At 43.4% G+C, this 14,406-nt stretch overlaps 1 protein-coding gene across 2 annotated transcripts; it reads left to right on the plus strand.

Annotated features, from left to right (window-relative positions):
* On the plus strand, positions 1–9,428 carry LOC105696336 (katanin p80 WD40 repeat-containing subunit B1). Of its 2 annotated transcripts, XM_012418744.2 has the most exons (15): positions 763–796; positions 952–1,082; positions 1,151–1,495; positions 1,570–1,760; positions 1,844–1,994; positions 2,073–2,236; positions 2,354–2,478; positions 2,862–2,915; positions 3,056–3,569; positions 3,653–3,938; positions 4,025–4,204; positions 4,289–4,365; positions 4,453–4,527; positions 7,665–7,784; positions 7,881–9,428. In XM_012418744.2, the coding sequence occupies exons 1-15, from the start codon at positions 763–765 to the stop codon at positions 8,011–8,013; spliced, it is 2,580 nt and encodes an 859-aa protein (XP_012274167.1). In that variant the 3' UTR covers positions 8,014–9,428. The 2 variants fall into 2 exon arrangements, with proteins under 2 accessions (XP_012274168.1, XP_012274167.1); XM_012418745.1 differs by lacking the exon at positions 2,862–2,915 and having other exon boundaries at positions 1–796; positions 7,881–8,013.
* The last annotated feature ends 4,978 nt before the right edge of the window (positions 9,429–14,406 follow it).

The raw sequence follows: 14,406 nt of genomic DNA on the forward strand, positions 1-14,406 counted from the left end.
TTTCGGTTTTAAACGAGGTGCTATCGCTGCGACGGCGTTTGGCTCGATTTATGGAAAAATAGTCGTCGGGGAATCGAGGTTCCCAGGAACCAGCAGAAACGTAGAAACGCGTAACCATCTTTGGAAGTCCAACCGGCGCCGGTATCAGGGTCGATTGGAAAGCAACGAGTTCTCGATACTCGAATCGCCTTTTCGAGATATCTCAACGTCAGTCCACTACCACTCCGTCAACTACCCACGTATGGAAAAGGGTATTTTTTTAACATCGCACGAGGTAAATCGGCCTGTATGAAACTTTTTACCCGAGTAAATGCCCACGCTAATTATCTGCCCTGTCGCGGTTATTCCTTCTCTTCTGGCGAAATTAAGATGCAACGCTGGGAGAAGAAATCTGTCCTAGTCAATTCCTATTGGATGTAGTTTACCTCCAAAGTACAGATATGGTCCTGTGAGAAGCAAGAATTCTTGGAGATGAGACAAGAGGAAAAGGTTACGAAAGTCTGTGAGGACATCGATGATCTTTACACGTGAAATTAGTGACTTCCACCACTCACGATGAAAGATCACCTCTGAATAGGTTTAGAGCAACTTGAATTGTTGATCCTTTGGAGAACGGAACCAGAAAAAGGGAACGATGATGCCGTTGAGGAACCATAGTAAGAAAAAATTCAACGACGGACTGCTAGTTGAGTCTCTATGTAGACTGGAAAAATAAACTTATCTTCAGTGGGAATCGTGGGAACTTCCGACATAATTTTGGCCATGGCTTCTTCGGCGAAACGATCCTGGAAACTTCGTAAGTTTAACATAAGTCAGAATTTTTTTATGATAATTAGTTTGTTCAAAAAAAAAAAAAAAGGGAAGTTTCTTGGCAAGACATTAGATTTCGAGATTAAAGATACTTAGTGGACTGTAATTATTTCCGTGTTGAGAGAAGATGTAATTTTTCAGAGGACTTTGTTGCCCACACTTCGAATGTTAATTGCATATCATTGGGGCATAAGTCAGGACGAGTTTTAGTTACCGGCGGTGATGACAAAAAAGTTAATCTATGGGCCGTTGGAAAGCAGAATTGTATAATGGTAAGTGCAACATTTTAAATTTTGTTAAAGTAAAAATTATAAAATAATTGTTTATTATATTTATACAGAGCCTGAGTGGACACACTACTCCGATAGAGTGCGTTCGCTTTGGTCAAACCGAAGAATTGGTATGCGCCGGTTCACAAACTGGAGCCCTTAAAATCTGGGACCTGGAGCATGCAAAGTTAGCACGTACTTTGACTGGTCATAAAGCTGGAATTAGATGCATGGATTTTCATCCATATGGCGAACTACTCACGTCCGGCAGCTTGGATACTGGAATCAAGTTGTGGGATATCCGAAGAAAAGGATGTATTTTTACATACAAAGGACATAATCAGACCGTTAATAGTCTAAAATTTAGTCCCGATGGCCAGTGGATAGCAAGTGCTGGTGAAGAAGGCATGGTGAAGGTATAAAATAAATTGATATAAATGCAGCATTTTTTTTTTTTTAAATAGTTCTCAATGCTACAAATTTATTTTAGTTGTGGGATTTGAGAGCTGGCAGACAACTACGGCAGTTTTCGGAACATAGAGGTCCAGCAACGACTGTGGAGTTTCATCCTCACGAGTTTCTACTTGCCAGCGGAAGTGCCGATAAAACTGTACATTTTTGGGACCTCGAATCTTTTCAGTTAGTTTCGTCCACTGAACAAAATCAGTCTTCTCCGATCAGGTGCGTAGGAATATAATTATATTTAATTTATTTTAGTTCTACCTTGACTTTAAATTTTAATTGCAAATGTATTCTTCGAACAGGTGTTTACACTTTAGTCAAGGAGGAGAATGTCTCTTTGCCGGAAGCCATGATGTTCTGAAAGTTTTCGGATGGGAGCCTGCGCGTACTTTAGACACCATTCCAACAGGCTGGGGAAAAATTCAGGACATTGCCATTGCACAGAATCAATTAGTAATTAATTCTTTGTGCTCATTCTAAATAAATTTATCAGTTTCTATACAAGTTTCAGATAATACTGAATTTTTCTAGATCGGGGCCTCATTTCATACAGCGAATGTGGTTGTCTATGTGTGCGATTTAAAGAAGACTGCACCTTTAGGAGGAATCCCATCTCCGGACTCTTCGTTTAGCCATGGAAATTCATTGCGGAAGAGTTTTTCTAGGGAACGTCCCCCAGGCCTTAAAAAGCATGTGTGAGTTTAAGAAATTTATATAATCATCGAAAGGCATTCGCACAGATAAATAGATGGCATCTTGTCAGTCCCAAGTGAAACACGATCGAATTGTTGCACGAAGGTGTTCGTTTGTAGGATGAATGTAAAGACTACTATAGAAGAAGCAGATAAATCCGGGACTGACCCTGAAGATGAAGCCACAATTGCAGACATACCTAACGTCACGGAATATCAAGACATTTTCAGGCCCAACCGAGCACGTAAGTAAAATCTGAATGCCATTAGAAAACATTCTCAGTGTTAATTAATATTCTCGCATTTGTTTGCGTGCCCTTCTGTCTGAATGTTTTACTAAAGCATCTAATTTTCCTTTTAAACGAGGAGAACCATTTATCTTACGCACTCCTAGTTTAAGCGTTTCAAATCTGCCTTGCATGTTTCTGATGTTACTGGGTCACTGTACATATTTATTAAACGATTGGCTAGAATCAGTTAGTACGAATGGGCAGATGGAAGATCGAAAATTTCACGTTTGCACTCTGAAAATTCCTATAGCCACGTTACGATTAGTTAGTCATTTCGCTTAAGATACACGGATGTTGTACAGTTTGTGAAGGAGCATGCTGTGCATGATATGTTTCAGTGACTCGTACTCCACCACCAGAGCTCGAGGCTTTCGAAGAGCCTCAGGAGAATGGTGAGTTTCATAATGGTGTTTTACCATCACTAAGTGGACAATTTATGCAAGAAAGGAAGATCACCGGTCTACTGGAATAATCCATATCTAAACAAGCTTTTTATTGGCATTTTAATAAGAAGCTTCTCTTGTTTCGCTAGATCCAACGCAGCCTCAAATACTTCGGAGCCTTTCGACATCGCTGTCAAATTTGAATGCAACGGATCATGACGAAGAGCCCAGATCACCCTCCCCATTAATGCAACCACCACCAACGATAATGAAACCAGTTCCCGTGCGAGTGCATCCCATAAAATCTTCACCACCTATGCAGCGAAACATGATTACTTCGACCAGCCAGATTAGAGCGAATTTGCAGGCGAATAATCTGAACAAGAACTCCAAGAATCTTACCCAAATTCCACCCCTTCGACAAAACATTACTCCGCTGCCAGGGAAAAAGACAGTTTCAAGCAACACACCACCACTGGGTCCTCAGCGATCAAACTCCACCTTGGCACCAAGAGTTGCACCGATGGCAGCCATTTCTCCAGTGATAGATGATGGGAAGATGAAAAATCGAGCACCGAGTCCTGACTCACCGAAGCACTATTTGAAGAGGCAAACTAGCTGTAGGGAAGGAGAAGAAAACTACGAAAGCGACTATCCTGTACAGTAAGTATAACGTGTATTGATTACTATCCACCTGTATCGGTCACTCAAGGTAAGGATATGTATTTTACTTTCAAATTTTGCAGAATAAATAATATAAGACATAGTCCATCGGACCCAGCTCTGAACCGACCAAACACAGCGCAGTCAAGGTCTACTGCGATGAGTAGGAACTTTGTTAACTCTTCCATGCTATCGGCAAGAAATCATGGAGCGATGAAGAAAGTTAACAAGGCTCAGGTTCAACCGAACCCCAAAGTGGAGATTAGAATTCCTCAAGTGAGACCATCGGTTGATGACAAAGAGAAAGATGACTTCGTACCAATTAATGCTGAGAGGTCTTATGGCCTCGATGTCGAAGACTTTCTGCCAGTGAGTTAAAAGTGTCATTAGAATTTAAAAGTTATGCCTTCGGTGTAATACAGACTTCACGAAATATCCATTCTCTGCAATTTCAGAGTCATGTGGCGGGTCCGTCGTCGTTAGGATACACACAAGCTGGCGTACTCCCACAAATGTCAGAGGCCGAAGTATTGAACAGCATGATGCGTGGCCATGACTCCATGATGGCGATCCTTACAAATCGCCAGCGGTCCTTGCAGATTATTTATTCACTGTGGCACAGCAAGGACCTGAAGGTGCGTAACATTTTATATACATTATTTCATTAGAACATTTTTGTTTACAAAATATTTTACAACATAACGCATATTTAATTTCAGTCCGCCATAGAATCAGCCGTTGCGATGAACGACCCTGCAGTCATCGTCGACCTGCTGGGAGTTCTCACGTTAAAGCCGTAAGTATCTCTCGATTTAATTTAAAAACCAGATCAAGTGACTAAAAATTAGAATTTTAGTTAAACAATTACCACACTATCTTTCAGAACCATGTGGAACCTGGATTTGTGCAACGCGCTGTTATCGCCGATCCGGGAGCTCCTACAAAGTAAATACGAAATGTGAGTTGACTTTTAATTTTGGCCGTCCTCGTAGCCTAAGGGAATTTTTTTTTTACCAAGGAAGCGTCTACGCCGTGTTGTAAAAACTCGGTATAAATGCAAGCGAGTGGAAGAATGACGACGACCACGTCGTTAAGTTCTCGATATTACAAAACCGCCAGTGCCGGGAGTGCTTCGCGAAGCTGAGGTTTGCGGTTGTACTCCTCTGCCTCTTCTCCCCTTACCCGAAGCCACATTTGTTTTTTTACGAGGCCAAGAGAGAAGCAACCTCGGTGCGCTTCGTCTTGCGGAAACATTCTCCATTATGAGGAATTTAATCCTGGATTTTTACTCCCCACAAATGTGGAAGAGTCGGATCGCAAAAATGGCCGGCTGGGAGCGCAACATTTTGAGGACATTGTTTGTAACGTCTCCAAAATATCACGTGGCTTGTGGTCGATGAAAACTGGAGCCACCCTTCGATTTTGAATGGATGACAGGGGGGTGAAATTTGGATGGACGTCTAAGCGGATTGCAAATGCAAGTATGCTAACGAAAAAAGGGTCCCGAAGGACACGACGGGCACGCGATCGCCCGTGTATGGGAATGGCTAATAAACGTCCAGCAATTCGATCACCAGAGCGGAGGTCTCGATGGAGGGTCGAGGAAATTAGCCGAGACAATGGAAGACAGTGGCAGATGCAAATTCGTCCTGAAATCCTTTCCCGGCGTGCGAGCTTTTGTTCGGTCTCAATGCTGTATCTTTTGAGGGGCGCTTTGACAGCTCCACGTGCTCTCGACGCAATTTGCATCCGCCCGATGCACTTCTTTAAAACGTTTATATATTTTTCTTTCGTCGCCGGATAAAAAAATTAGAAAGAAAAAAATGTTCTAAGGTTCCAGACTCGCATGGTAATTTCCCTGTCTCGGGAGTAAATTTCGACCGCTTGTGGGAAGCGAAACGAGGCGAACGTTCGTATGAGTGATGTCTGAAAACAGATAATTAGCCTGCCACGCAGTCACAAGCTGTTGGCCTGCCATGACATAAACGATCGTTTCCTGCCACGAATACTCCATTATAAAGTTCGGGCCTCCGTGCACGCACATGTGCGTAAAAACGGAATTGAAGCGCAGGTCGCGTGCAAGGCCCGAAGCGGTCATTTTCACACCCCAGAGAGTTACGAAAAAATCTGATCATTGTGCAGGAAAAAAAAAATAAGAAAAAAATTATGTACAAAATTTCACAAGCCGTCGATGGGAGTTATCAATATGGGAAACTATTCTCAGGGAGAATGCATCCCTTCGGAGAGTCGTTCTAATTACTCTAATTACTAAAGGGGGTACCACTTCCGGTCCCTTTAAGAGGTAACCCCCTAACCACCTGCACGCATTAATTGGTTGGATAATTTCCTAGGGATTATTCCTCGCCTAAAACGGCTTATAAAATTATATTTTAGTGATCTATGTAGAGTGGGGTCTGCTTAGCGGCGTGAAATATACATATTTGTATATTTCCTCTCGGCCGATTTCACGGTCCCGGTTTTATATGCATATTCCTCGGGCGAAAAATCGGCGCGTAAGTGCGACACGAGTCGGCGCAAATCGCTACTCCGATTTACGTTTTCACGGCTCGTTTTCCACGGTGTAAACGGCCTAGGGAAGTCGTGAGAAAAAAATGGAACAGTCGATGAATACCTAACGTGGGTCAGAGGGTGGCCACGTGGGACCTGAAAAATTCACGCCCTTCCTCAACAATTTCCCAAAATTCCTGTCGAACTCGATTAATCGATGTAACACGTTGACAGATTTCGATAACAAAATCGTCCCAACCTGGAGACGAAGGGGAAGCGATTTTTATTGTCTTTTTCCACGTACTTATGTATACCACCTCTCGCGGCAATTCTTGAAAAATAAAAATTCCCGGTTTTTCGATTAGCAGGATTTTTTTTTTACAGAGTGTAAATCGAAGAATACGGGGTAAAGGAGGGAATAAAAAATAGATTCGTGAAATTCCTGTCGAACTCGATTAATCGATGTAACACGTTGACAGATTTCGATAATAAAATCGTCCCAACCTGGAGACGAAGGGGAATCGATTTTTATTGTCTTTTCCCACGTACTTATGTATACCACCTCTCGCGGCAATTCTTGAAAAATGAAAATTCCCGGTTTTCAATTACCAGAATTTTTTTTTTCCAGAGTGTAAATCGAGGAATATGGGGTAAAGGAGGAAATAAAAAATAGTTTCGTGAAATTCCTGTCGAACTCGATAGATCGAAGCGATTTTTATTGTCTTTTTCCACGTACCTATGTATACCACCTCTCCCGGCAATTCTTGAAAAATGAAAATTCCCGGTTTTTCGTTTACCAGGATTTTTTTTTTCCAGTGTAAATCGAAGAATACGGGGTAAAGGAGGGAATAAAAAATAGTTTCGTGAAATTCCTGTCGAACTCGATAGATCAAAGCGATTTTTATTGTCTTTTTCCACGTACTTATGTACACCACCTCTCGCGGCAATTCTTGAAAAATGAAAATTCCCGGATTTATGATTAGTAGGATTTTTTTTTTTCCACTGTAAATCGAAGAATACGGGGTAAAGGAGGGAATAAAAAATAGATTCGTGAAATCGCTGCTATTTCGAACGGCAGGAATGGGAGAAGACCGGCGTCCCGAATTTCGAGGTCCGGTCGAGGCCGCATTCATGACCCCTTTTTCCGATTCGTCCCACCGATTTTCGAAAGCGGAACCCTGGGCAACCCTTTCCGAGTTTGCCGTGTCGAATCTTAGAGTCGCGGGTACGCCGTTATTTATTGGCCGATTAGCTTAATAATGCATTTCGTTCACGGCGATGCGTCACGTATTGCGCGACCCCCGGGAGAGAGGAGTCTTACTCGTGACGACTCACTCTCGATTTTTAATATTTCTCAGACTACATATTACCGGAAATGGGCACGCTATATGTGCCCATAATTATGAAAGTGGTCTAAGTCATACATTTTTTGTTTCGAAATTACATTGAATTAATTTCGTTTGAAATAATATGACGTGAAATAACTGATAAACTCATTTCTTTTTTTTAATTTTGACTTAGACCACTTTCATAATTATGGGCACATATGTCGAGATATTTTTAATGTTGACTTTCCCTTGTTCGTAGGTACGTCACCGTGGGCTGTGCTGCCTTGGGATTGATCCTGAAGAATTTCGCCCCCGTGATCAAGTCCAACGTGGAAGCTCCCCTCCACACGATCGGCGTAGACGTGTCCCGCGAGGAACGGTGAGTGTCTTTATTATTTTTTTAATATACTTTTCCCACGATTAATCAGGCCGAAATCGACTCCGTGTATAACTGGGGTACCGATCGCATGTCCAGGTATCACAAGTGCCTCTCCTGTTACGAAAAGTTAGGAGCGATTCGAGAATTGCTGGCGAAGAAGCAATCGGCCTCGGGGAAACTTGGAGCCAGCTACAGGGAGCTCTATGGCCTTATCAGAACCCTCGAATGACCGGCAAGGCGGATCTCGAGACTCCAAGTGACAGACTCCTCTGCGAAATCACTCGTGCTCTTCTCGTTTCTGACTTGAGCGAGATATATCGGCATATCGGCGAATCTGCCCCGAGCTCCGTTCTAGCCGGAACGGATCGACGTCGATCACCGATCGCTTCTATCGACCTATCTTAGGGCCTCTGTACGAGCTGCGGAACAACCGGCACGGAGACCGGGAATTTAATATAAAATTATTAATAGCTAATATCGAGCGAGCGACTTAACGATCTCGAACTCGGACTCGCGAGCTTTCCTCCCGGAGATGAGAAATCGACTAAGGTCTTGCCTAATGTCCTCTCAACGATTGTGCGAATTCTCTCCCTGGAGAGCGAGAAGTCCGCAAATTTGTCGGCGAGATCGAGCGGAATGATCGGTCCACCTCGATTTTCTCCGATCTCTGGGGAGTATCGAGGAACAAATGGAAGATCCATCGAGTCCGAATTTGCATGCATTGTTGTCGGGTATTTCTCGAGCAACCGAGACGATCTCCATGATATTCCAATCACCAGCTGTACCGAGGGTACTATTTTAAATAACAAATAGCAACTATTTCGAATATTCCTGGTTTCCTGAAATAACGGCGCGTGAATATTAATCTATATCTATATATTTTAAGGATATCTTTGGATACGGATCGCCTTTTGAGTCGCTTATTTCAGGGAATTATTAAAAAATCCCGCGAAACCGATCTTGCAAACACTTTTTTCGGCCTGTACAGCGAATCGCGATTTGCAAGGGGCACTGAACGGTGCTAGAGATTTTTTACAAAATCACCCCGTCCACTTATTAACAATCTACGAATAGTTGTTATTTCCTATTTGAGATATTTTACTCCGGGGTCTCGGTATATCCGACCAATCGATATTTTTTTACCGCGAAATAACTCGTTGCATGTGTAAATTAAGAGGCGTTCCAGGAGAGAGAAAAACGACGTCGACGGATCGTGTAACGATTCTCTGTGTCTTGCGGCGGTTCTTCCTCCTCGCGATGATTTTTTTTTCTTTTTTTTTCCCCGTCATTTTGTTTTCTACCCTCCTTTTGTCACCTCGCCGACAATCGACAGCGATGGGAAACAATCTTCGGTGTTCTCCGTGCACGATTGCGTTGATCGCTCGTACCTTAATAAGGCGAACTCGACATAATCAGGGCACTGTTGCAGCCTGTGATAAGATTATTGGTACCTTCATTAAGGACGAGGGGAAACTCGTTTTCGTTCCGTCCAGTGGTTATTTTTGTAAAAAAGAAGAAAAACGTGCAAAATGAGAGAGCGAGAGGGAAGAGAGCGAGACGGCGTGAATTTTTAAAGGCCTGTACATTTTACGACGCTCTTTGAGATTTTCGAATTTTCGACTTTTCGAATTTTCGCATTTTCGCATTTTCGAATTTTCGTATTTTCGACTTTTCGAATTTTCGAATTTTCGACTTTTCGAATTTTCGAATTTTCGACTTTTCGAATTTTCGAATTTTCGTATTTTCGACTTTTCGACTTTTCGCATTTTCGAATTTTCGCATTTTCGACATTTCGACTTTTCGAATTTATTTAATTTCAAGGGGCGTCTCGCACTGAACCGTCGAATCCACGTGGCGCGTAGTTGGCGTATCAGGATGTAAAAAATGTGTAGATAGCATTAGTGTATACATATTGTAGCGAGAGATTATACGATATTGCGGTTAAGAGTTTCCGGGATGTATCCTCGATTCTCGGGGACGCAACGCACAACGGAAATGCACAAAAGAGAGAGAGGCAAAATAAAGAAAACGAAGGAAGAAATGCGAAATCCTTCGGAAACTCGTCCGATCGGTCGGCTAAGATGGCGGCAATAAATTGTACATTCGCGAGAGTCCTGGAAATTCGACCGCCAAGAAAGCTTGTCATTTTAACGAAATGTGTATTTTGCCAACCACGGAATTGATGAAAATTCGCGGGATATGGATTAACAGCGCGTGTTCGATTTTACGATTTCGAAATAAATCCTGCATCCCGATCGCGTTGCGTTGCCGATGTGTAAACGTTGCGAGATGAGCGTGTGCACGAGATGAATGAATACACTACTCCGGTACAAATTGCGCAAATAAGAGAAACGTGATCGTAGAGAGAGAGACATAGCCTCCGTTGTTTTCGTTCTTACGTTTTATCATTTCTTTTCTCCTCTTTTTCTTCTTCTTTTTTTTCCTACGAAACTTTAAACGGCCTCTCTCGAGTTCCTCGTGATTCGGGCGTGCCGATCGTCCTGCATTTACGCGTGCTTCGCATCGTCCGCGCATTAATCAAAATGTAACGATAATTAGTTAATCCGTAGAGTCGCGACCAGTGAGAGAGAAACCCCGAGGGAGATTCCGGCGAAGCCGCATCTCGATTCCAATCGCGAACGCGTCGTTAAATTGATGAGATTCGACGCTTCCCGGCGTATTTCTAAGTAGCGATAATTCCCGCTAAATGAATTAATATCTCGAGCTCCAGACGGGCAGTGGGATTAGGAATCGCGAAGGGAGGGAAATTCTGGATCTCCATTCGAGCCGTCGACTCGAAGATATTTTTTTTTTCTTTTTTTAAGAGACTCCCTTTGCCTCGACTAAATCCATCGCGATAAAGTGATCAACCGATAGGAGGGAAGGAAGCGGGGGCGATTAATAGGGTCTTTTAATTTATAAATCGATCGATGCTTGCCACTCATTTTAACTGCCATAACTAGAGTCGTCGCGACGTCGGCGCCGACGTCGATCTCTTACTCTACTTTCCTTTTCGTCGACTTTTTAACCCTTCTTAGGTCCCGGAGACTCCTCGCGGTCTCCTGGACGGATTGTATAAATATTGCTCGTCAAGTTCTCGATATTATACGACCTTTGACTTGGATTACGCATGCAGAAAGTTAATGCCGTTCGAATGTGTATCGACCAGATTTTTTGTATAGAAACCGAATTAATAATAATTTCTACGAGAGGTGGGCGATCAATTAATCCGCGTCCTTCAATCCCAGAAATTCCGAGATCGAGTCTTCAAGTCGGATTAAATTTCCTCCCTATTTCGGAGAATTTTCCTGCTTGGGAAAATAATTTCCTATCTTTTCCGTCCTTTTTTTTTTTTCATTTAAAATATTGAGAAAGGAGGAGAACGAGAAGTCGAAAATAAGGGCGAGCGATTTCTTTGGGATCAGCTCTTCCCGATCGGGAGGTCGACACCTTTTTTGCACCTATCGACCAGATTTTTGTATAGAAACTGAATTAATAATAATTTCTACGAGAGGTGGGCGATCAATTAATCCGCATCCTTGAATCCCAGAGATTCCGAGATCGAGTCTTATTACGAAGTCGGATTAAATTTCCTCCCTATTTCGGAGATTTTCCCTGCTTGTAAAAATAATCCCCTATCTTTTCCGTCCTTTTTTTTTATTTAAATCGTTGAGAAAGGAGGAGAACGAGAAGTCGAAAATAAGGGCGAGCGATTTCTTTGGGATTAGCTCTTCCCGATCGGGAGGTCGATACCTTTTTTGCACCTCGCGATCGGATGTGTTACGCTTTGTTGCGCTCTGTTCAATTTCTAAGGATCGAGATCTAGCGAGCTCTCGATCCCCCTTAGCCTTCCCAAATCGAGCGTACTTCCGCTCCGCGATTCGCGTTCCTCGCGGCCAATAGTGCATGACTTTATCGGGCCCTTCGTCGAGAGATTATCCGAAAAAAGGGAAACAAGAACCGAACCGCTGCGCCCCCCCAATTTCCCCGATCCAAAAATTGATCGTGATCCCGGACGCCTCACAAAGGATCGTTATGTCACGTGACAAAAATAGAGTCGTTCGGTCGAGGAGAAATTTTCCTCCGGAGCTTAAGTCCAACTTAGAGGAAAAGCCTCGTTACGTATTCCGCCATTTCCTAGAGCGGTCATCGATCACTGACATTTTTATCCGGCTCGACAGAAAGGGAAAAAACGACAAAATCTTGGTCTATCTCGGTTTGCATCGTCGGCAGTCCCGCCTCGTGGCGTTGGAAATAAGTTTTTCGCTCCTAGCATGGAAAGAGGGTGATTCTTTATGTCTCCCCCTCGTCCCGGCGATTCCGAGCGATAGCCGTTCTAGGGGGAGGGAGATAACGCTTTAAAAATCGCAACGATTAATAATAAAATGCCGACAATTCTCAGAGCGCCTCTTTGACCGTTCTTTTAATTCCAAAGTAATTTAATTTCCCTACGTCCGGGAAAAATTATAAGAAATAAAAAGGGACGACAATCAGTGGGTGTCGACTCGAGGGGGTTAAAAATGATTTTAAAAAATGAAATACCCCGATACCCGAAAGGTGTCTTTTTGAGTGATATTTTAATTTCACCTCCCGAAGTATGGAGATGAAATTTATATTTCCTCCATCCATGAGATAACGCTTTAAAAATAGCAACGATTAATAATAAAATGCCGACAATTCTCAGAGCGCCTCTTTGACCGTTCTTTTAATTCCAAAGTATTGAGGGTTGAATTTAATTTCCCTACGTCCGGGAAAAATTATAAGAAATAAAAAGGGACGACAATCAGTGGGTGTCGACTCGAGGGGGTTAAAAATGATTAAAAAAATGAAATACCCCGATACCCGAAGAGTGTCTTTTTGAGTGATATTTTAATTTCACCTCCCGAAGTATCGAGATGAAATTTATATTTCCTCCATCCGTGGAAAGGGTTAGAGAAATAAAAAGGGATGAAAATCAGCGGGTAAATGCTCTGGTCAACTCGAGAGGGTCAAAATGATGGACAAAAAAAAATGGAATATCCGATACTCGAGGGGTGTCCTTTTGAGTGATCTTTCAATTTCACCTCCCGAAGTATCGAGACGAAATTTATATTTCCTCCATCCGCGGAAAGGGTTAGAGAAATAAAAAGGGATGAAAATCAGCGGGTAAATGCTCTCAACTCGAAAGGGTCAAAATGATGGAAGAAAATGGAATATCCGATACTCGAAGGGTTCAGGGTCCTTTTACTTTTAACTCTCGAAGTATCGAGATCGGATTTCCTTTTCCCCCGTCCGAGGAAAGGGTTTTGAAAAATAAAAAGGGTTGAAAATCAGGAGCAACTCGAGGATAATCCGTGAAATATCGCGAGGTACCTCGGAACGCGTGGCGAGTGTTTGCCCCGGGATTACATATTCATTGGATTAGGTCCTGCGAAAGGGAGGGCTGGAGGCAACCCTTCCATTCCCGTGGTCCCAGCTCCCAGTTCCCGTCGATAGAATCTCGTTTCCTCTCAAGTCCAACCCCCTTGCGCATGCGTCCGTCCCCTTCGCCCTGCACGACCCCTGCAGCTCCCAGACTACGCCCTCGGGACGAGGCTTCGATTTTCGGGTAATTCCTTCCCTCCTGCCTGGAGTCTTCATCCGAAACCCTTAAATTCGATTATTCCCTAAGTACCACCCCATAGGAAAAAGTGACATCAAGACGGAGCTCGGGGGAAAGCCGTACAGGTTGGCGCAAACGGAGGAGAGGAGCGAGACAAGAGGGGATCCTCGTCCCCGGGAGTCGGCGGTCCTTTCTGTTGTGACGTGGAGGAGAATAAGCTCCTTCTTGTCGGCACCTCGAGCGACGAAAATGCTGTTTTCTCACAAAACGCGACGACAATGCCACCGACGACAGGGCCGGCCCGGTAAGCGGATTATCCCGGCTGTCCACCGGCGGAGAAAGCGATACCTTCGCAGGAAGGGCCCGACCTGGAACCAATACCGGACCCGAGGGCCTCCCGACCTCTCAGGGATGTGGGAACGATCCAGGGACCTCGGAGACGTAAAAACCGAACGACAAACCCGACAGGCATTTTTTATCGCCAGCATAGTGGCCCCACAAATTTCGGAGAAGTTGGAGGAAGTCTGAAAATATACCTTTTGCACCTAATACCGATAATCCACTCTCCGACCCCCTTAATCACTATTTCATCTTACGTTACATTCTTGTACAAGTCATTATTTCATTGATAACGACAAACCCGACAGGCATTTTTTATCGCCAGTATAGTGGCCCCACAAATTTCGGAGGAATTGGAAGAAGTCCGAAAATATACCTTTTGCACCTAATACCGATAATCCACTCTCCGACCCCCTGATCACTATTTAATCTTACGTTACATTCTTGTACAAGTAATTATTTCATTGATAACGACAAACCCGACGGGCATTTTTTATCGCCAGTATAGTGGCTCCACAAATTTCGGAGGAATTGGAAGAAGTCCGAAAATGTACCATTTGCACCTAATACCGATAATCCACTCTCCGACCCCCTGATCACTATTTAATCTTACGTTACATTCTTGTACAAGTAATGATTTCATTGATACCAATTGACAATCCACTCTCCGGCACTCTTGGTCGCTATTTTGCTGTTTTACGT

Source organism: Orussus abietinus, unplaced genomic scaffold (genome assembly GCF_000612105.2).
Source record: "Orussus abietinus isolate OABI.00-Male unplaced genomic scaffold, Oabi_2.0 scaffold37, whole genome shotgun sequence".
NCBI classification, from domain to species: Eukaryota; Metazoa; Arthropoda; class Insecta; order Hymenoptera; family Orussidae; genus Orussus; species Orussus abietinus.